The sequence below is a fragment of the Lepisma saccharinum genome, chromosome 21 (assembly GCF_977018435.1).
Source record: "Lepisma saccharinum chromosome 21, izLepSacc3.1, whole genome shotgun sequence".
Taxonomy (NCBI): Eukaryota; Metazoa; Arthropoda; class Insecta; order Zygentoma; family Lepismatidae; genus Lepisma; species Lepisma saccharinum.
The window spans coordinates 64,917,256-64,939,856 of NC_139249.1; the positions used below are offsets into that span (position 1 = coordinate 64,917,256).

Here is a 22,601-nt window from a genome sequence, read left to right on the forward strand (position 1 = left end):
TAACTATAGCAGTAATGCTGTAGGTACTTCTAAAATCACTTACATTTTCAGCATGGATAGCAACATCTAACTTTGCTTCTTCACCTTCCTCTTCATCTTCATCCTCTCGCACTTCACCATACATATCTTCATCATCTTCCTCCTCTGATTCTTCAAATTGCACATTGATTCCGTAAGTCTCATCTATATTTTCATCTGTTAAAAAGAAATAATAACAACTGCAATACATCGATAAAGGTTCTGACAAATTAGTCATACCGTATCACGCCGCAGATGTGAATCGAACCTAGGACCCGGATATCATAAATAAATAAGCTAATCACGTTATAAAAAGGGTCCCGCTGAAGCATTGAAAAAGAGCTTCTTAAAAGCTCATCGCGGCAGCGTCCTTCAGCGGAGTTGGAAAAACTCCGCTGACATTGCATTAGAAAATGAAATCAGGAATCAGCGTTCTTCCTCAGGATTGCCGTTGCGAGAGGTACGGGGTTCGATGCCCCGCACCTCCACCACGTATAAAGTCTAAGAGCGGGGATCGTAGATAGGCTATGACAGCCTTTAGCCACTCGCTTGTTAGGCGAGAGGAACGTTGTAAAAGGAAGGGGGTAGCTCTGGAGAGCACGTCGACACTAAACTACAAGGGGACTAGCCCCGTAAATAAGAACACACGGACATATATTTAAACACTACCTTTGACTGAACATGCAGGGGAAGGAAAGACAAGGAATGTTCGTTACCTGGAGTTCTACGGCGATCTCTTCTCCGCTGGTCCTTGGATCGACGAGGTCCTACTCTGAAAGAAAACGCCGCAGACGTGAATCGAACCTAGGACCCGGATATCATAAATAAATAAGCTAATCACGTTATAAAAAGGGTCCCGCTGAAGCATTGAAAAAGAGCTTCTTAAAAGCTCATCGCGGCAGCGTCCTTCAGCGGAGTTGGAAAAACTCCGCTGACATTGCATTAGAAAATGAAATCAGGAATCAGCGTTCTTCCTCAGGATTGCCGTTGCGAGAGGACGCGATCGAAGCAAGCGTCGTAACGGCCGATAGTTCAAATTTCACATAAATAGGTCGCGTGAGAAAATCTCATTCTTAGTTGTCTTCCGTTTTTCGCCAGAGAAGTAGTTGTTACAAAAGAAATCCGTTGCTAGTTGTTTGCAGTTTACGCGAGAGAGCTCCACAGGCATCGTAAGTTCAGAAAAAGGAGCAAACGAACAATCGGGAAGTTAAAGTTATCGTTAGAATATCGGTCGGCGAAAGTACAGAGTTTGGAGCTCGGAGTTGCTCCCTCATCCGTTTTTAACGTTCATCTCGTGGAATGGGGCTATACTTCGAACATTTCATTCTAAGGTTACAGCATCCCTTTAGTTGTTTTTTCCTTGACAGTTGACAGCCGTTTATTCAATTGATCCGTGCCGATATATTTATTTCACTCTTTTTTTTTGTTGTTTGAATTGCATTTTTGATACAGGGATTGGATTTTACGGGCTCAGCCATTTCCCTTCCGAAGTTTCTTACGTTAATCCCAGGGAATTAGCGTTTGGGGTAATCCTTTTGGGGACAGTCACAACTGTTCCCTTGGCTAGCCACGACGAAATAACCCGCCCTTCGGCGGTACCGTTTACATTATGTTTCAGTTATTTATAACTTCCACACTCCCTTCTAGTTTCAAGCAGCCAATTATTTTACGTATTTTAATTCTCGGCACATTAAATTTACTACCTGTAATTTATTAATTCAACTTCTCCTTTCAAGTCAGCCACAATAAAATCTCGCATTTTTAAACCAATGTCAACGCACATTATTCCCCCGGAGTTTTTACAAAGTACGGCCCTTATGAATGTTAACCATATTTTCCCTTGTTTATTTTGTACGCCCCCCCCCCTCAATGGCAAAACGTCGCTTGTAACGTCCCCTTGGTACCCCGACGAACCCTTAAAATATTTGCCTTCTTTTACGCCGTTGTGAAGGAACATCCATATCGCCTTATTGCCCATGTGTTTTGGATTTATTTTAGACCCCTTTTATTTTTATTATTCGTATTTACGCCACCTTCCCCCCCCCCCCCCCCCGCATAATGTTGCTGATGTTTTAATTTCGAGCCAATCATAACTCTAGGTGTTCATTACATCTCCAGCACTCTTCGCTCAGCGAGCAACAGTTCGCACGATTTTGCTATGATTTTCACTGACTGATGCATTTTTTTTTTTCTGCTTCGTTTCAGACTCGCGATCATGGGATCGACCCCCCCTATTTTTTTCATGTCCCTTCTCTTCCTGTTTGTCTCCCCCTCGCTTTCGGCTCTGCATACTTCCGAGGATAGTGACCTCTTCTTCGAATCCCTCGGTCTTTATTACGAAAAACAGGCACTAATGGTCCACACGTACGAACACGTCTTTACGACAGTCAATGTACACCTCGATATAAATATCCGCACTCAAAACCCTCAGAATTGTTCTCGCTGGACTCAGATTCAAAACAACTCGCGGGAAAAGATTGAATCTTACCTGCATGATGTCTCGCAGTATTTTCCATGTAGATTCACCGTCGGAGATTTTCGGCCGAACTGCGGAGCGCCCTTGTCGAATGGATCAGTACATTCAAGGGAAAAACGTTCAATTATTTTTAACCTTTTAAACTTGTTCACCGCCGGCCTGAGTGTTTTTAATTCATTTTCAATCCACCATCTGCAAGCCTCCGTCAAGACACTGGCGGACAATCAGCACGCGATTGCCGAGGAAATAAAATTCATGAAAAAGATTCAAGTCAAAGCCTTTAGTAAAGTACATGGCATTTTGCTAATTTTGAAACGTTCCGTTCTGGAACTACAAGACGAACTTATTAACAAATTTTGTGATATATATACAGAGGAAAAACATATTTTGGCAATGATGCAGGCTTCTCAGCTGTTCGAGCGCCTCGACTTCTTAATTATGGAATTGTCTTTAAATAAATTATCATACCATATTCTTACCCCGACTTGGCTTCGCATTTTTATTCAAGGGCACCCCCAATTTAAAACCACACTGTACACCACTGATGTTGGGTTGTTTTACGCCCTGACCAATGTCTATTTGATCACGTATGACGTCGATACGAATTCCTTTCATCTCCTACTAGAGACCCCCTTGCTCCCCTTGGACGCGATTTCTCCGGTGTACCGTGCAATTAATTTGGGATCCTATCAGCAGGGCCACTGGTCCCGTGTTCGAATCCCGGAATTGACATACAGGGTGATGCAGAATGGCGCCCCCCGTTTTGTGGAAATTATCGCCAGCGCATGCAAATTTACTAACTTCCTTTACGTGTGCCACCATACGGAACTATCTATAGACCCCCACGTCACGTGTTTGCAAAATTTAGTGGACATCAATTCCACCGAAGGATGTGCCATGGAGATTAAGTCTCACTCTGGCCCCGAACTCCGTAAAACCCGGTCACGCCACGGCATACTTGTTGCCGGTATTGGTAAATTCATTTCCTCTCAGCTTCTTAACGGTAAAATCCATACACGTCGCACTATTGAAGTACTTCCCGGTCGCACTGTTTTCTTGAATTACAGTCAATTTGACCAACTCATTTTTGACGATGAAATTATTCACACTCGCCCTATGGCCGACGCCTACATAGAACCCCGACCTGTTAAAATGTTTACGGACGAGTCTGTTAACTTTACGGGCCTGGTTTTTCCGGACTGGACTGACATGACGCTGGCACTACAGCAGTTGAATAATTCCCTCAATCGCGATATTCCACTCCATGACGTTTTAGTTTCCAACCTCCCAGTTACAGTTTTTATTTTAATTTTTTGGAATGCTGTGTTAACAGGATATTTCCTGTATTTCTGTTATCGAACCCGGAACCAACCGGTTTCTTCCGACTAAATTCCGTGGTAACAATCTACGTGCTAGTCGCGATACATGTTTTGCGTTTCGCTTACAGTTTTTAGGTTTTAAACCCCTTTTTATATTTATAAGTTTATAGACTCCCCATCATGACTGAACAGGTATCACCTCTTTTGTTTTTACTAACTTCTCTCTCCTACACGCTAACCTATGTTCGTGCCACCTCGCAACCCACTGAGGCCCGGATTTATTCATGGGACTTTCACGGGCGGATCCGGCGCCCCATGAAGGGAGGGATTCCAGACTTCCAGAGTGCTCCAGGAGGCTGTGACCTCCCCTTACGTCACGGCCAGAAGACTATCCAGGACTACTACAAAAGAGGTCTCCCCTCTCACAGGACAAAAGTGCATCGTTCAAACCCCTCCACGGCTCATCATGCTAAGCGTCGTGTCCCTGGGCCGCAATCGCCGGAACTTGTCCAGATTTAGCAGACCCCAGTGGTTGTTCGTGGCTGCACTCACCAGGACCCCCGAATGGATTCCCCCGTTCCAGAACAGTAGCAGCCAGATGACCCCCCAAGTGTCATCCGTTCGTCCCAGCGACACTCCCCCCCCCAGGAACGTCCCAGGTGTGTGGCTAACACCTTCCCACAGTGGCTTGCAACCAGATATCACCAGCGGCCCCACCACTACTCTTCAGGTTCCCGAGCCAAGGAGGACCGAGCGCCATCGGAACCCCCCCTCCTGAGTCCTTAACTTCGTGACCAGCAACGCCCAGTGTCCCCGCATCAGTTCACCAATGTGCTAACGTCACACTTCAGGATTCACGTTGCCGCCGCTGTCCGTCTGTCCACTCCAGGACCCCCCCCCCCCCCTCGTCGAGTTTTCACCATTTGGACCCAGTGCCCATCTCCGCACCACATCTCTCCTCCAAGTGCGTCGTCCAGTGCTTCACTTCGACCCCAGCGGGAAGCACCTACTTTTGCAGTCAACAGTGTTACCCCCCCCTTTTTCCAGATTGCCAAGATTCTTCATACATGTTCTTGGGTTCGACACCTGATCCAGGCTTGCCCAACATACATCGCGCGCGTTCGTGTGTTCGGGTCTCCTCATCGACCTTCGACCTGCATACGGCCACTTCTTGGTGGACCTCCTCACGCTCACTCATGCGTTCCCTCATGCCGTACACCGAAATCTGTGAAAATGGACGCTCTACCAGTGCCGTTTTCGCGTGTCTGTTCCTCCTGGACTCCCACTGTACGCGAGCCAGAACTTTCTTCCAGGAATAGCCTTTCGGTGACGTTATCCGGACTTATCGGATAACCTTCGTTCCTTTTTCCAGGATCTCAGCTGTGCGTGTGTCGTGTGTGTGTGTATCGCGTCGTCGTGTGCTCATGTGTTCGACTCCCGTCGCCGGATCTGCAAGAACAGTTCGCCGATCTCCATTACCAATGAACGCTCGCCATCGCGATTGCTAATGGAGTATCCTTCAGCTGTGTGTCTTTTTTTCTGTTTCCCTCTGACTATATGTCAAAAACACAAACTTGCAGTGTACCTTGGGAAACAGTTTTTTTTCAGACCGGCAGAAAGACTTGAACAATTTGAACGTAAATTTCTGCCACTAATGTTAATACTTTTCAAATTCTGTGTATCAAATCAAAAGACATTGATTTTTTTGGGAAGCAAATCATCCCATGTACATATATTAAATATTTCAATTTCACCTTCCTTGTGTAAGATATTTAAAAATATACCATTGCTTGTGAACCCTTCAGGTCTCTACTTTTGTATCTTATTGCATGATTTTTTTTCTTGGGTATTGATACCAAGGTTTTTTTTTGTTTTTTTTTTTTAGTTTTTGTTATAGGTGATATAGACATCCCCCCGTTAAAGGGGTATAAACAATCTCCGTGTTTTCCGAACGATGCGCAATGGAATTACCATTGCCCAGGAATCAATGATACATTTTATCTTCCGTGTGCTTACAGTACTTTCGTGTGCTCCGGTGTCAAGTGCTTCAGCGCGTGCCGAGTGACATGTGATAAATAAGTTTGTCGTCAGCGCTGACACGAGAGATTGCTCTGTCAGCGCCACCCGAGAGTCATAAGACGCACGCCGTCAGTCTCGCGAACCGCAAATCGGTTCAGTATGTAACCCATCGGTTTAGAATTAGGTTCTGCATGATATTATGTTGTGTTTATTTTTTGGTTGTATAACCATTCTTGCCTTTTTGTACGTTCTCTGGTTTTTATTCAAATATACTTTCTTCTATCCTTGACTGGACAGGATGGGTAGCCGCGACTTTTTTTTTTTTTTTTTTTTTTTTTTTAAGCAGCAGGTTTTCAAAAAATTAACTTCCCTACGTGAACCTAATTTTTTGCCCCAGAGCGGTGTGCCGTATCACGCCGCAGACGTGAATCGAACCTAGGACCCGGATATCATAAATAAATAAGCTAATCACGTTATAAAAAGGGTCCCGCTGAAGCATTGAAAAAGAGCTTCTTAAAAGCTCATCGCGGCAGCGTCCTTCAGCGGAGTTGGAAAAACTCCGCTGACATTGCATTAGAAAATGAAATCAGGAATCAGCGTTCTTCCTCAGGATTGCCGTTGCGAGAGGACGCGATCGAAGCAAGCGTCGTAACGGCCGATAGTTCAAATTTCACATAAATAGGTCGCGTGAGAAAATCTCATTCTTAGTTGTCTTCCGTTTTTCGCCAGAGAAGTAGTTGTTACAAAAGAAATCCGTTGCTAGTTGTTTGCAGTTTACGCGAGAGAGCTCCACAGGCATCGTAAGTTCAGAAAAAGGAGCAAACGAACAATCGGGAAGTTAAAGTTATCGTTAGAATATCGGTCGGCGAAAGTACAGAGTTTGGAGCTCGGAGTTGCTCCCTCGTCCGTTTTCTTTCAGAGTAGGACCTCGTCGATCCAAGGACCAGCGGAGAAGAGATCGCCGTAGAACTCCAGGTAACGAACATTCCATGTCTTTCCTTCCCCTGCATGTTCAGTCAAAGGTAGTGTTTAAATATATGTCCGTGTGTTCTTATTTACGGGGCTAGTCCCCTTGTAGTTTAGTGTCGACGTGCTCTCCAGAGCTACCCCCTTCCTTTTACAACGTTCCTCTCGCCTAACAAGCGAGTGGCTAAAGGCTGTGATAGCCTATCTACGATCCCCGCTCTTAGACTTTATACGATACACCCCTCCCCTTTCCTAGTAATTATTGCCATACCAAAGTAAACATCACTTAACCTAGTTGGTTACATAAGAAATTGTAGCAACCTTAGGTCATTAGTAGAGGCATGCATATTTAGTTTTTGACGAAAACACGAAATGTGAAATAACACATTGTAATGTTAATTTTTCATGTTTCTGAAAGATGTGAGGTGCATTTTCCGATCCTGTATTGTCACGAAATAATGCGAAATGAACTGCAAAATGCGAAATAGAATCATAAACATGAAATTTAGAATTTATTTAGCGATGCGACACTTTACGAAGTCAGAATTATCCTGTGAGTTACACAATTTGTGGAAAATTTAGTAAATTTTGCTGTAAATATTTGAGAAGTAAAAATGGACCCCCTTGTACAGGAATAAACTTAATATTCTGGTAGCGACATAAATGTGGTATTAGGAGGGATATGTTTTTTTTTTGTGTAGTAAGTGCAGTTTTTAGTTTAAATCAAGTTTGGGAATTTATTCACATTTTTAAATCCAAAATGTCTCTATATACAGAAAAACCTCGTTAATACGATATTGGTTAATAGAAAGTACCCTTTAATCTGAAGTTCTTCCCATTCCCCAGCCGATAAGATAAAATTTTTAATGTATTTCGGTACGAATAAATCGAAATACGGATAATTTTTAATACGAAGTTGTTTACAAGACCCTTCGGCAAAACTAGTTTCGCTAAATTGGAAGTAAAATATTCACGAGAAATGTGAGATAAGATCAGAGGAATGCTCCAGAATACAAGATGCATGACGCCTGGAAATCTCGCCCATCTGTCTAGCTCTGAGCTTGAGATTCAGCAGTTTCTGGTGAGCGAGCAACTCTTGGCCTGGTAGCTGACAACTTCTGGTAACCACTTTCATAAAAAACATGTTCTTTGTGACCTGAAGCATTTCATAAATACGGAAAACTGATCAAAGCCACATAGGCCAACTAAAGATCGTCAACCTACTTAATGCACTGTCATCTAGGTTTACGCAAACGTTCACCTTGATCTTATGTGTCATAAGCCCGTTTCCGACTGGTGGAGCAACCAGTTCTGAATACGTTCTTCAAAATGAACAAAAACAGTAGGATAAGAAAAAAAAAAAAGACCCTCCCTTCTCCTACACAGCTCACAAGTGAATTTATATATTACATGCACTCATGTATGCATCCAAAGAAGAAGGGGGTGAGAGAGTGAATTCGTGAGAGTGTATAAAATTTGTAGGAAGCATCCAAAACTTACCAGACTAAATAAAATGACAAGTAACTTACAATCATCGAAATTGAGACCTTATATTCTCCTTTACCCCCTCCCCACACCTGTCTCGACAAGTTCCAATTTCAATTTGATATCTATACTTTTACTCATTCTCCGCCACTGGTGTGCATGGAAATGCAATAATTGCAGAATTCAAGTCCCTCTTTCGTGTTTCAATGCAGCTGTCTGCATAGAAAATATTGCCCGTATTATTATCGGTTGCATGGTAAAACATAAAGCACGAATATTTTTTCTTTTTCACACTAATGATGAAAGTTTGGTTTTCGACAATTACGTTATCTGTAAAATACTAAGGATTTTCCCTTCTGCCACCTTTTGCTGTAACTTCCAGCAGGTCTTATTATGTTTACGCTGCAGCTGCCGCCAGCGGACAGTGTTTAGTCTAGCGTCTGCAAAGCTGTCGCTTGCTGATAACAGCAATGACTCATCCAGCGCGAAGTGTAAAAACTCATTATTTTCAATCTCGCAAAGCTGTCTTGATTTGAAATTAGATCTCCAGAAAGAAAAACAATAGTTAAACCAACTTCATGATGTACACAAAGTTCGATATAATATAATATAATATAATATAATATAATATAATATAATAGTATTTTTTCTTCAGAAACATTCACGTGCTATATAATGCTCAATATAGGAATGAGTCCAATGAAAAAAATACATTATTCAAGAGGTAAAGTTTTGGTGGAGCGAGTGTTTGACCTCCAGAATATTCCTAAATCCAACAATAAATCGTGGATTAACGTGAGGGTAAATAACAATCTCCCATTTTGATGTCTGAAAATATGCAAGTTTCATAAAGCTTGTCTTGAGTTCATTTTATGCTGATGGATTAAACGGCATTAAATATAGAGTTTAAAGTGGAATCCAAACCCAAGTGATTAGAGTGCAGCGCTGTGTAATGTGTCCTTGAATTCACATTCGGTTTAAACATCGGAAGTTTGGATTTCCTTTTTCAGGATGGATTACAATGCAAGTTGAGGAAGAGTTTGGACTGCTGCCTGGAAAGGGGGAGGGAGGGATGAATATGAAGTTGGCTGAAGCAAAGAAAACGGGAGTTTTTTATAACAGTGTATTTTAGACAGCTGAACCAGAAAGAAATTTACAGGCCTTTTTTTTGTCTGGTGCCGAGAAAGGATGTGTTGTCTCTTCCACGAGACCTTATCTTACCAGTTAATCCCTTAACAGACAATGTAAACCCATATAAAATCAAACATTTATTCTGTCCGATTATCTCTCAACTTTTGCTGGAGCCTCTGTGATCGCTGTCAAGATTCTTCGAGTTTTGCTTGCAATAAACGAGATATTGATTTCCTTTCCGTAGGTGTAAGAATCAATTAAAATAAAATAGAGTTTTTTAAACATTTTTTGGTGAAAAAGTTTTCATGTTCTATTTACCTTCCCCACAACGTGCATCCTGTGCATAACAGGTTGCATAACTACACAGGATAAATGGTGTTGCCGTCTCCTAGGAACCTCGGTGTCCATTTAAGCTCCGTGCTCTTATTTTGTGTAACATTTTTTACAATTTGTATAAAACTTACAATATTATTATACAGTACATGTAAAGCTTATTTTGTGAGTTACCAAATATAAAACATCCGTTATGGGGTAATTCATACTGTAATTTATTTACACCTGAAAAACAGGTGCCATCTTGAAAAGTTTGGATAACTCGAAGTCGTTTAATTCGAAATTGACATTTTCTGGTCCCTTGAACTTCATATTAATGAGGTTTTCCTGTATTGCATTTTCACTGCAATAACAACAAAATTTTATTTATCACTTTTGAACCCGAAATTGACTGAAATTTTGCTTTTTTATTTACCAAAAATATGTGCCCCTAGTTATTAGTATCTGATACAGTAGTACTACTATTAATGGTTTGGGAATTGTTTTTTATCTTATAATGAATGAGTAACACACCAGAAAGAAAAACCCTCTACTGCTTGGATATTTTAATTAGCACAATAATATTCTTGGAATACAGTGAAACTTCAGTTGCACATTTTATGGAGGGCAGGTGGGGGGAAAATAAATAGTTGAGAAAATCATATTATTGAAAGATAATTAAAATGGTAAAACTAGGTAGACAAAGAAAGGAAAATAATACTAATACAGTAGTAGTAAGAAAATACACAATATTTACACATGTATAGGGTGCACGGAGGTTTTGATGGGGATAAGCAACAAAAAATTATATCTTGAATGTAATGTGAAGCACAATCCAGGTTCAAGAAAAGTCTATGTCAATCAAGAACAAAACGCATGCCTGTATACAATGAGTTGCCACTTCACACAACCCCCCCCCCCCTCCCCGATCGCTATGATTGCTATTCCAAACCTTTTACTATATATACACCTTGTATATTCTGCAGTAGAAGAAAACACAATCAAGATGGGAAAGAGAGAAAGTTAAATGTTCCTTTAAAATTACAAGTTTTGTGTTGCTCAGAATTGATGGATTGATTTACTTTATTTTACTTCGCTTTTTGTGCCACTTTTGGCTAATTTGCGAAGATATGATAAAATTGATGAATGGACACTCACAAACATCTATGCCCAGGCCGGGATTCAAACCCAGGACCACTGGCATCATAGCGCTCTGTGCTAACCACTCTGCCACGGGGCCCGGCTGTGTTGCTCAGGAAAACTGTAATAGGATAGTGAGGCAAATGTAAGAGAATGGCAATTTTGAAGTGCTGGGGAAGATATTTTCAATTATATCTTGTGCGACAAATACTAATGATATGGCTTCGATGCACAATCATCACTGACACAGTAGCGTCAGTTTGCTCAGTGACACAAAACATTCCAGTAGATGGTGAAAAATCATCAAAAATAGCAAATAAACTATGACACATGTTTTTTATTATTATTAATGCTAAAGAAATCCAACCTGACTGCCTAACCTAGAAATGCCTGACATTAAGCATTTTACACCGTGAAAGCAATTTTAAACTAAATTGTTCATGATGTTTTCCTGGAAACATTGAAAAACGTGTGGGCCTAATTTGTATTTAGGCCTGTTGGGAATACTTGTTTTTGAATTGACCAGGAATCGCTAGCATCTGTTCCTGACAAGTCTCTAATATGCGAATGATTTTAGAGGAAGTTCTCATGCAAAAAATACTGATGATTTGGTTCCTGGGTGATTCCTACCAGATTCCTGCCTTGCTCGATGACACAAAACCTTCTTTTTAAAATTGTTCACAATATTTCTTGTGAACTTTGGCAAACTCGTGGGTGTAATTTTTATTTACGTCTATTGATAAATACATGTCATATGTACTGACATAGAGGAAACATGCATGGGTTCAAGTTAGCTGTTATTGTTCAAGTTAGCTGAATTATTCTATTTTACATTCACAATAGTTTTCTGCAACAAAATGTTTTGGAAAAATTTGTATGTCATACATGCGTATTTATGGTACTGAAAGAAATATAGAATAACAATTTTGCTAATAAACTAATGCACAGATTAGGCAGTATTGATAGACCATTGATTCATCCATACATAGTGACAGAAACAAGTTTACTTCTATTTAATGATATCACATAAAACTGCCCTTAACCTTTTGAGTCCCAAGGCCAATTTCACAAGTAAGCCTCTCTGTCCCGAGCCGATTTTCATCAAAATGCAGAGTTTCAATTAAAGGAGTGTAGATCAGAGACTAATTGCCCTAGAGAGATGAGTGATATACCTTTGTACGCGGAATGAACCAGATATTCAGACTATTTGAAATTTATGCAAATTCGGCATATATGTGGTGGGGGGGGGAGGGGGCTAACACTCAAAATTCCAAAATTTCGGGGAAAAAAATTTTGTTCGCCCACCCTCCCCTCAAGCAAAAAGTACATGACAGTGTCGACATGCACATGGAAATGATCGCTGACACGTAAGGAACACAAAAATATTTGCATTATTATCATATGACCAATGTAACTTGAGTTGTACCCCCAAAAGGAATGGTTGGCACGCCACTGATTCAAGCTTCAAAATGCAGCGGTACCTTGAAATGACTATAGCTCAGAAACTAAATGCCCTAGAGATATGAAAGATATACCGTTGTACGCAGAATGAATCACAGATTCAGACGATATATATAATTTATGCACATTCGGCGTATATATGGAGGGGGAAAGGGGGGAAATCCCCTGAAAATACTTTTTTTAAAAAAATGGGGTTTTGCCCCCCCCCCCTGAAAAAAAGGAGATGAAAAATTCAAAATGCACATAGAAATTATCGCTGGCATGTAAGAAACAGAAAAATATTTGCATCATTGTCGTATGACCAATGTAACTTGAGTTGTACCCCAAAAAGGAATGGCCACTGATTCAAGCTTCAAAAAGCAGCGGTACCTTGAAATGACTATAGCTCAGAAACTAAATGCCCTAGAGATATGAAAGATATACCGTTGTACGCAGAATGAATCAATCACAGATTCAGACGATATATAATTTATGCACATTCGCCATACATATGGAGGGGGAAAGGGGGTAAATCCCAAAAATACTTTTCTTAAAAAAATGCCCCCACCCCCGAAAAAATTTCCAAATGCAAATTTTATGCAAATTTGGCATATATATGGAGGGGGAAGGGAGAAAAAACCCAAAAATTATTTTAAAAAATTGTCACTTCCCAAAAAATTTCCTCGCACTTGGGCACAAAACGACACCTACGAACAACATTCACGGACGAAAAGCAAGAACGCAGTGAAAAATGAGCACCGATTCTTGCAGCTGCTTGAAATTCTATTTTTAGACAATGCAGGGTAACCCCTGTCGCAACTTGTGGACACTTGTGCTAAAAAAACAAAGGTTTCCTGCAGCGCGCTTCGAAATTCCATTCTCACAACGCAGATTCAGCAACCAGTCTCCCCCCCCCCTGCTTGCGCCCTCACGGAAAACTTTCATTTTGACATCGGATATTGATAAACAAGCTTCCTTCGAAAGCAATTCACAGGCGGGAGTGAAAAGCATTGCTTTAGAACAACAAAACCGGTTCCTTTGTCGGCAAAAATTTGACCTTGAAAAGAGACACAAAAGAGAAGTCCCACCTTTCCCCCTCCATTTTCATGAAGGCAAAAAAATGCAAAAAAAAAAACATTTCTGTTAAATACATGTGTTAGGAACAATATATAAAAACAATCGAAATTCTAGCCAAAAATAGAAAAGTTATAACGTAAAAACTACGACCTTGACACAGCATCTCGATCGAGACGCTTGGGACCGTGAGGCTTACATTTGGGTATCTCGATCGAGATGCTTGGGATCCAAAAGGTTAAACCCAACAGTCTAACAAATTTGAAAAAATAAAAATTGCTATATACAAGGCAAGAATGACAAATGGAACATTAACCTGTAACTGGTGTGGTGCCAGATTGTAACGTAAATGGCATGGAACTTGCATTCACTATTTCCATAAGTTATCAAAACAGTAGAGAACTCTTTCACAACTTATCATCTTTCGTATTTACGCATATATAATGCGCATGCGTGTATAATACACACCCTGGTTTTGGATGGGAGAAAAGTGACAAACAATTACAGGGTGGCTACAAACAAGCAGAAATGAAATTCCGTGATTTTTCCAGGTTTTCCAGGACAAAATTTACATTTTTCCCAGACAATTACAAAATAAACTAAATTGATGTTTTTACAAATGAAAATAATAAACTCATACACATCCAGGTATGGATTTGTTAAGTACCAATATTATCTTCTATGAAATTGACTTAATTTCTCTATTGTCTATGATTTGAATTCAAACTGCAAAATAGTGAATTTGGAAAATTATTACAATTCACAAGCTAGGGAACGATTACTTATCATACGCAGTAAGTTTAAAATAAAATACTTAATTATTTTTAAAGTTGACTAAATGAGATTAGAGTGAAGAGTAATTGATTAAGAAATACAATTTGTAATTTATCAGTCTCCTTATCCATTCTCGGTATTATATGTTGATATTTCCACCCAGGTTTGGAACCCTCTGCTTGCAAGAACCATGAGTGCGGACTCATTTTTCGATGCATAAAGATACTTCTCTCTTCTCTGTAAAGCAAACAACTTAACTCTTGCATATAAGTGAAACAATTGAATTGTACAAAAAAAGTGTCATATTTCCTTACATTATCAATGGGATTTCTGCTTCAGTACAGTATATCCAAGTGAAGTACTGTGAAACTGACAACATGCAGTTATACCATTATTGCTGACGAAAAGGGTATGAAGGTATTAGAAATTTAACGCCAAGCAATTTATAGAATTGCACTGTATAGGTACCTGATTTAGCTTACCAAACATTAAAACAGGAACACTCTGTTAATAACAGCTTCTGAAAGTTCATATACGAGGGGCATCCTGAAAAAAGCTCCACCAATGGTGCCTGTACGCAGCTCTAGTGGCCAGAGAGCGACACACACATGCGGGCAGGAAGAAGTAGCATGTAGCTATAATCTGGTACAGTCGCAAAGCAGCCGTTTTAGGACAGTTCTAGGTTAAAGATTGCAGCTCTCATACAGTCTTCCACCGACTGCGATGTAGCCTACGTGTAGTAATCAGATTTTTGCATGCTCAGAATTTGGCACAGAGCCACCAGCAATCATGTGAGGTGTGCAGACTGGACATCGTGAGTGGTAGTATGGTCAGACAATGGTGGAATTCACAGAAGGCCAATCGAATGTGCACAACCCCATACAGCTGAGTACACACGCACCCTTTGCATCACTTCAGGTGAGAGATCTTGGACCACTCCCTGTACAGGCCTGGCCTTGCATGTACCGAATTTCAAGTTTCAACTCTTTGTTCAACTGAAGAGGTTTCTGGCAGGACGAGGATTTGACAGCTACACTGCAGTAGATAGTTCCAGTCTTTGCTGTCAAGACACATATGCCATGGGCATACAAAATTTAGTGCCATGCTACAACAAATGCCAGAACAACGGTGGTGATTATGAAGAAAATTAGGTTAGGACTCACTGTTACTAAATTACTACTGACATTCTTGTTTTATTTATGCCTAATCGGTAGGAACCTTGATTTTTTGTTATTTTTTTCAAATTGGTGTTATTTTCCACAAAATTCACATTTTCATTTTAGCGCATTTTCTGGCAAACACCTGAAATGATATCTTCATGGTGTTTTTAAACTACTGTTTCAAATTGTAAGTCACATGGCCTACGCCTCTTCGTGAGAGTTTGTTATCTTGAAAGTTATTTTTCATAATCCTTTTTCAATTTTAAGGTAAGGGTTTTAGATAATGGAATTTTCCCAATACATACTGAAGGGTGCATAATGATGCTGCAGTCCAGACATCCAACAAAAATCAATTCCGTAAGAGTGTCATGCATGCAATTTCTGTCACATGTTGTAATGAGATACTTTGACGGGTGGCGATATTAGACAAAAATCGTATGTATCACTGAGCCTATTTGTTTCCATGTTCCTTCAATTTGTCCAACAAAATTACTTACTACGACGTCCAACAACTTTTGGATGGCGCCACCTGCTCCCATCCCCTACATCTGTTGACAGTTCTGTCTCCTTACTACTACCATACGGACAAGAAAAAAGGATAATTAAATGCATTTTCCACGAAATTCAAGGTGCAGTCATAAAATAACAGGAATTTTATTATAACTTTCAGGGAGATTGATGCACAACGAAACATTGTATCACTTGACACAAAATGGTTCCTTAGAAATACGCCACACAGGTGTCGGGACAATTACGCAGTTTGTGCCTGCGCAGTAGTACATACAACATGGCCGCTCCGCTGTTGACCTGCACCAAAGAAGAGCAACGAAGTGTTATTCGTTTTTTTGTGGTCAGAGGGAGTGAAACCTTCTGAAATCTACAGCAGAATGAAGGTTCAGTATGGAGACAAGTGTTTAAGTAACGGAGTGGGAGAACAGTTTGCATGGGAACCGAGACAGTGAAACAGCAGAACGACCAGCGAATCCGTGCTAGCAGGCGAGTCAGTTGTAATGACCCCGAGTTTGCCCTTACTTCGTGGTTTTATATTATTATTATTATATTTTATATTATTATTATTAGTATTATACAGTTAATAATTCATATATATATTCATAAATATGGCCACCTTTATAATCAATTCACATATCTACAAGTATGAATAGCGGCAAATTTAAGCAATTTACATAGTTTCAACATTAATCGTTTCATTTGCTTTTAAATGTTCTAAGGAGTGTTATAAGTTTCATTTTGATCAGTGAATTGAAGCCGAAGTTAATAATTTCGGAGTTAAATTCCCTATATCTATTTGTTGTTTCATGTTTCTGGCAAACGCAGTTCGTTTCTCTTATATTTTGAAAGCCATTGTTGATGTATTTAAACTCTTGTGGGGTGAGAAGATCACGTGCTTTTCATTGCATTGTTGCCACCACATACCTAAATTCACTGTGCCAGATTACTGTACTTTTCTAATATATTACTGTTGGCTTTTATAGAACTTCCTAGTATTAAAAGGTTATTGTGTCTGGTAACACTGTGTAACTGAGGAGGTGTTTTCGCCTTCCAGGAAAACGGTTAGGAGTCGCGCGGAGAGATTTGAAATAGCCAGAGGTGCTTCGCGTTACGGAAAAGATAGGCTTCCGCATCTCGTGCTGTACCGTTCAAAAGTATTTGAATTGTAATTTTTAGTCTGACATGATATACGTGCGTGTCTAAAATAAACGTAAAGTTGAACATATTGCGGTTTTTCTTTATTTCGAAAGTGTATTTCGTACTTGTGGATACCTGCATCAGGAGGACAACCTCGTGGGTTGTCATTGGACTTCACCTGTGGATCCAAGGGGAAGGAACGCAGTAATTCAGCCCGATCCCTGGGATTATCCAGCATGCTCTGCTGAGCTTATAAGGTAAGTGTACTGGTGAAGTGCACCGCTACGTGGGACGTAGCAAGTTTTGGCGCCACATCGCGGGGCTCGAGAAGAGTGAAGATTGTCCTTTCTCCCATTGTGTGAAGTGCTTCCCAGTGGTCCCGAGTGTTTTGTGTCCTCCCAAAATTTATACCACTTTCCCAGAAGATGGATAGGAAGAACCTAAGGAGCCAATCACGCAGCGTAGTACAGGAGACGACAGCGGCGTGTTGCAGCATTACTTGGACAGAAGAATCTGGATACCGATGTCAAAATTGTGACAGGTTATTCCACACTGGGTGTGTGGCACGAGCAGAGACTGTGGTCGGCGAGAATGACAAGTAGTTGCTGTGTCAAACGTGCTTTGAACAGAGGATGCAGCCGGTGGAACCTGATGGAGAGAGAGGATCAGATGATTGCTGCAATTGCTGAAAAGGAACGTGAGCGGGAAGAGACCAGGTTAGCCCAGGAACGTGAGCGGGAAGAAAGAGACCGGCAACGACAAGAACAGTTCGTCAGCGCTATGGAACAGAAGGAACCTGAGCGGGAAGAGACCAGGTTAGCCCAGGAACGTGAGCGGGAGGAAAGAGACCGGCAACGACAAGAACAGTTCGTCAGCGCTATGGAACAGAAGGAACGTGAGCGGGAAGAAAGAGACCGGCAACGACAAGAACAGTTCGTCAGCGCTATGGAACAGAAGGAACGTGAGCGGGAAGAGACCAGGTTAGCCCAGGAACGTGAGCGGGAGGAAAGAGACCGGCAACGACAAGAACAGTTCGTCAGCGCTATGGAACAGAAGGAACGTGAGCGGGAAGAGACCAGGTTAGCTCAGGAACGTGAGCGGGAAGAGAGAGACCGGCAACGACAAGAACAGTTCGTCACCGCATTATCGGAAAAACAAAGGGAGAGTAATGAACAGATTGCGGGAAAGTTTGGTGACATTATGCAACAACTAAGTGCTCTTCCTATTCAAATACAGCTTACATCTGAACGTATTGGGCAAGTCGAAGAAGCACAACAGGGTCTAGCGTCCAAGCAGACTGTCCTTGAGTCCGATGTAGGCGTGTTGAAGGATCAAGTGACCGAACTTTCGCAGGACATTTCTGGTCTGCGGACCCAGCTAAAGGAGACTGTGACGGAGACCCACACGAACCTACAAAACGACATTGCAAACCTTCGGCAGCGTGTGACAAATTTAGTTGTTCGAGAGGAAACTGTTACCCCTCCCGTAGGCGAAAACATGGGCCACAACATTACCTCGTCGCCCCGTCACATTGCAGGAATGTACGTACAACAGCAGTCCTTGCAGATTGAGAGAGATCATCGACCTTCTATGCGCGAGCCCGTACCGGCTCGAGAGGCAGCTCGGGTTGGACAGTACGACGTTGACGAACGACGAGTAAGAGATGAAGTGTCCGATTCGGATAGTGCCCCTTTAAGAGAGTGGAATCTTCGTTTGCCACGCATGACAGACATAAATCAGTTACCAAAATTTGACGGAAACATTGAAGCGTACTCAGCGGAAAAATATCTGACAGACCTAAACCTTAGCTTTCACCTAATGCATGTACCTTATGAGTGTCAAGTAGGTTTGCTGTCTCGAATCTTTGTGGGAACGGCTGAACATTGGCTTTCCGCGAACCGTGACCAGTTCCAAAACTATGAGGACTTTTGTGAACAGTTCCGGGCACAGTTTGCTTTCCCGGAAGCTAAACAACGACAACTTGCTGCTTTGCGACGGCGTCGTTATTCTAGGCAAACTAATTCATCCATGGAAAGTTATGCCTGGAGTACCTACGCTGCTTTCAAGAACTTGTCTGACAGTTTACGAGAAAATGAAGTGGTGACTTTGATAATCGAACAGCTCCCTTTTCGAGTGCGACATCTGTGCCTTGCCAACGCTCCTAGGAACATTCGTGACCTGACAACATTTCTTAAAAGTTACGAAGTGTGCGAAGAACCGATGGGTTGGCAAACGTATGACAACACGGCTGGCGTACGATGCCAGGAAGACTCTAACTTTCGTCGTACACAAAATAACCGAGCTCCACAAGTAAGGATGGTAAGACAAGATAACTATCCTAACAATCAAAACCAAAATTCATTTCATCCGTACAATACTTCTCGACGGCAGAATCAACAGAACCGGACGTCTCAAACAGATGAGCGGTCAGAAAGAAGGAGGCAATGGACACCACCTGCTCGTCGACGACAGCGATACAGGCCGAGCTACCAACGGTCAAGATCGGACTCTCCCCGTCATAACCCGATGGTGAACGCTGAAACAGACACTGATGAGCCGCCGTTAAGTCACGAACAGCAACAGGCTATAAATGACACTCGAAACTACTACTGGAACATGAATCAGGCAGGTGGGAATTCTCCGGAAAACTCTCACCTTGCTTAATTGATCAGCTCCGTGTTGGGCAAGGGCATCTTGAGGAGCTATCCCACGTTAGTGATTCGAGATCTTTTGGAGTGACCATGACGATTGATTTAACTGAAACTGAAAAGGCTGTGATCCGAGGTGCCGTATTTAAAATTCAAAAATTATCTTCAAATAGCACCACTCTGATCGTGAATAGTAACATCGCTGGACTTCCGGTATCTTGTGTCATCGACACCGGAAGCGAGGTATCATTGTTGAATTATGAAATTTGGGAACGTTTAGTGCAGAAATTCAGTGGTATGACACTTACAAAAGAACCACAAGTTAGGCTGACAGACTTTACAGGAAAACAGCACGTACGTGTGTGTGGAAAACGAAAACTTACAATATCATTTGATGGACAGGAAGTTCAAGTAGACATTTTTGTGATCAAAAACATTCCGGCAGATATGTTTTTAGGAGTTCCGTTTCTGCGTGACTACAAGGCTAATGTGGACTTTCAAACCAATCAGCTGATACTTCGCCTCGATGATGAATCATCCTTGTCTGAGAATACAGTTTTTAACGTGGGTGCAAATGAGCAAAGGAAGTTGTGCACCACGTTCAGTATGACAAGTGGATGGCTAGTGAGGAGGATTTGAAGTGCAAGGTCGATGAAAGTATTACTTTGAGTTTTTCAGAAAGAAAGGAACTGTTAGATTTAATTTTAAAATATCAACCGACGTTTTCTGACAGACCAGGAACGGTCAAAGGACTGGAATGTGTAATAAATTTAATAGATCAAATTCCTGTATTTCGGAAGCCATATCCGATTCCCATCGCTAAACGTGCTGCACTCAACAAGGAATTAGAACAGTTGAAGGAATGGAGAGTTATTCAAGAAATGTTTTATTGCGCCTTTATTGTCGACACAAATCACCGATTGTGGTCTAATTTCATCTTTGATATTGTTTTGGCTCCCAAACATTCGATCCCACAAGTCATCCGACCCTTGCCCGACAACTAACAAATGGATGCATTTTGACTGAAGGAAGGAATCCCGCAAGTGCAAATGAACTTGTAGATTAAATTGTTTTCTTTCTTTTCATTACTCAATACTGTCGAACAAAAGAATCGATTGTTCTGTTAAATCAGGTTGAAATGCAAGAAAGAAAGAACTGAGAGTATAAGAAAGATATCTGTTTATTCCTTTTCAAAGCAAGAACGCGCTTTTTCTGTAAAAGCCTGTAACAATGAATGAAGCTTGCGACTGTAATTTCCTGTAAATATTTGTATGTTTTCTTTTGTTTTGTTTTCTTTTGTGGAGAAGCATGACTGTAACAATGCATATAGATTGGTAACTTTTTCTCATGTTCGGCGATGGTTGTCAAAGTGCCGACAACTTTTCCTTTTGTAATTGTTTTCTGTGATTGTTGAAAAGTTTGTATTTACGAATCATATATGTTTCTAATGTAAGTTAAAACGGTAGAATATTTTGATTGTCAAAAGAAAAACACGAATTACGTATTGCAATCTAAAGATTAAGCTCTGTGCACACATTCAAATTCTTTTGGAAGCTTATTTTGTAACAATGCTTTGAATCATTTTTTTTTTTTTTGTGTACAAGAATGGAATAGTACACTAACTTTGGTTTCTTATCTCCATAATCTGTTTATTGTGAATGCGTTACAAAACATTTGTGTAATCAATGCTAAGATACTTCGTTGTTAGTACGTTTTCTGGCACAGACAAGTTTTATATTTGTTTGATATATATATATATATATATATATATATAAATATATATATATATATATATAAAAATCAAATAAGGTAAAAGGAAACACTCACCGGACAGTAGGAAAATTCAAAATTTTCGCTAATTTATAGCATCATCGGTGTGAGAAGAAACAGAAGACGGAACCGGAAGTTCCGTCTTCTGAATTTTCCTACTGTCCGGTGAGTGTTTCCTTTTACCTTATTTGATTTTTACTTAGCCCTTTTGGCCCTCCTTGCTTTTATCCATTATATATATATATATATATATATATATATATATATATATATATAAAATACTTTTCTTCGATTTTCTCATTAAAGATTTTTTTTTATTTGGAAGAGGGGGAGATATTGTAATGACCCCGAGTTTGCCCTTACTTCGTGGTTTTATATTATTATAATTATATTTTATATTATTATTATTAGTATTATACAGTTAATAATTCATATATATATTCATAAATATGGCCACCTTTATAATCAATTCACATATCTACAAGTATGAATAGCGGCAAATTTAAGCAATTTACATAGTTTCAACATTAATCGTTTCATTTGCTTTTAAATGTTCTAAGGAGTGTTATAAGTTTCATTTTGATCAGTGAATTGAAGCCGAAGTTAATAATTTCGGAGTTAAATTCCCTATATCTATTTGTTGTTTCATGTTTCTGGCAAACGCAGTTCGTTTCTCTTATATTTTGAAAGTCATTGTTGATGTATTTAAACTCTTGTGGGGTGAGAAGATCACGTGCTTTTCATTGCATTGTTGCCACCACATACCTAAATTCACTGTTCCAGATTACTGTACTTTTCTAATATATTACTGAAGGCTTTTATAGAACTTCCTAGTATTAAAAGGTTATTGTGTCTGGTAACAATGTGTAACTGAGGAGGTGTTTTCGCCTTCCAGGAAAACGGTTAGGAGTCGCGCGGAGAGATTTGAAATAGCCAGAGGTGCTTCGCGTTACGGAAAAGATAGGCTTCCGCATCTCGTGCTGTACCGTTCAAAAGTATTTGAATTGTAATTTTTAGTCTGACATGATATACGTGCGTGTCTAAAATAAACGTAAAGTTGAACATATTGCGGTTTTTCTTTATTTCGAAAGTGTATTTCGTACTTGTGGATACCTGCATCAGGAGGACAACCTCGTGGGTTGTCATTGGACTTCACCTGTGGATCCAAGGGGAAGGAACGCAGTAATTCAGCCCGATCCCTGGGATTATCCAGCATGCTCTG

General features: G+C 40.6%; 1 protein-coding gene across 1 annotated transcript in view; it reads right to left on the bottom strand.

The window, feature by feature from the left end:
• Nucleotides 1-22,601, bottom strand: part of Brr2 (U5 small nuclear ribonucleoprotein l(3)72Ab) — a 164,030-nt gene that overhangs the window by 95,100 nt on the left and 46,329 nt on the right. Inside the window, exon 6 of the mRNA XM_083143160.1 lies at nt 44-195. Within this exon, the coding sequence (XP_082999286.1) occupies nt 44-195 (152 nt within the window). The remainder of the gene's footprint in view (nt 1-43; nt 196-22,601) is intronic.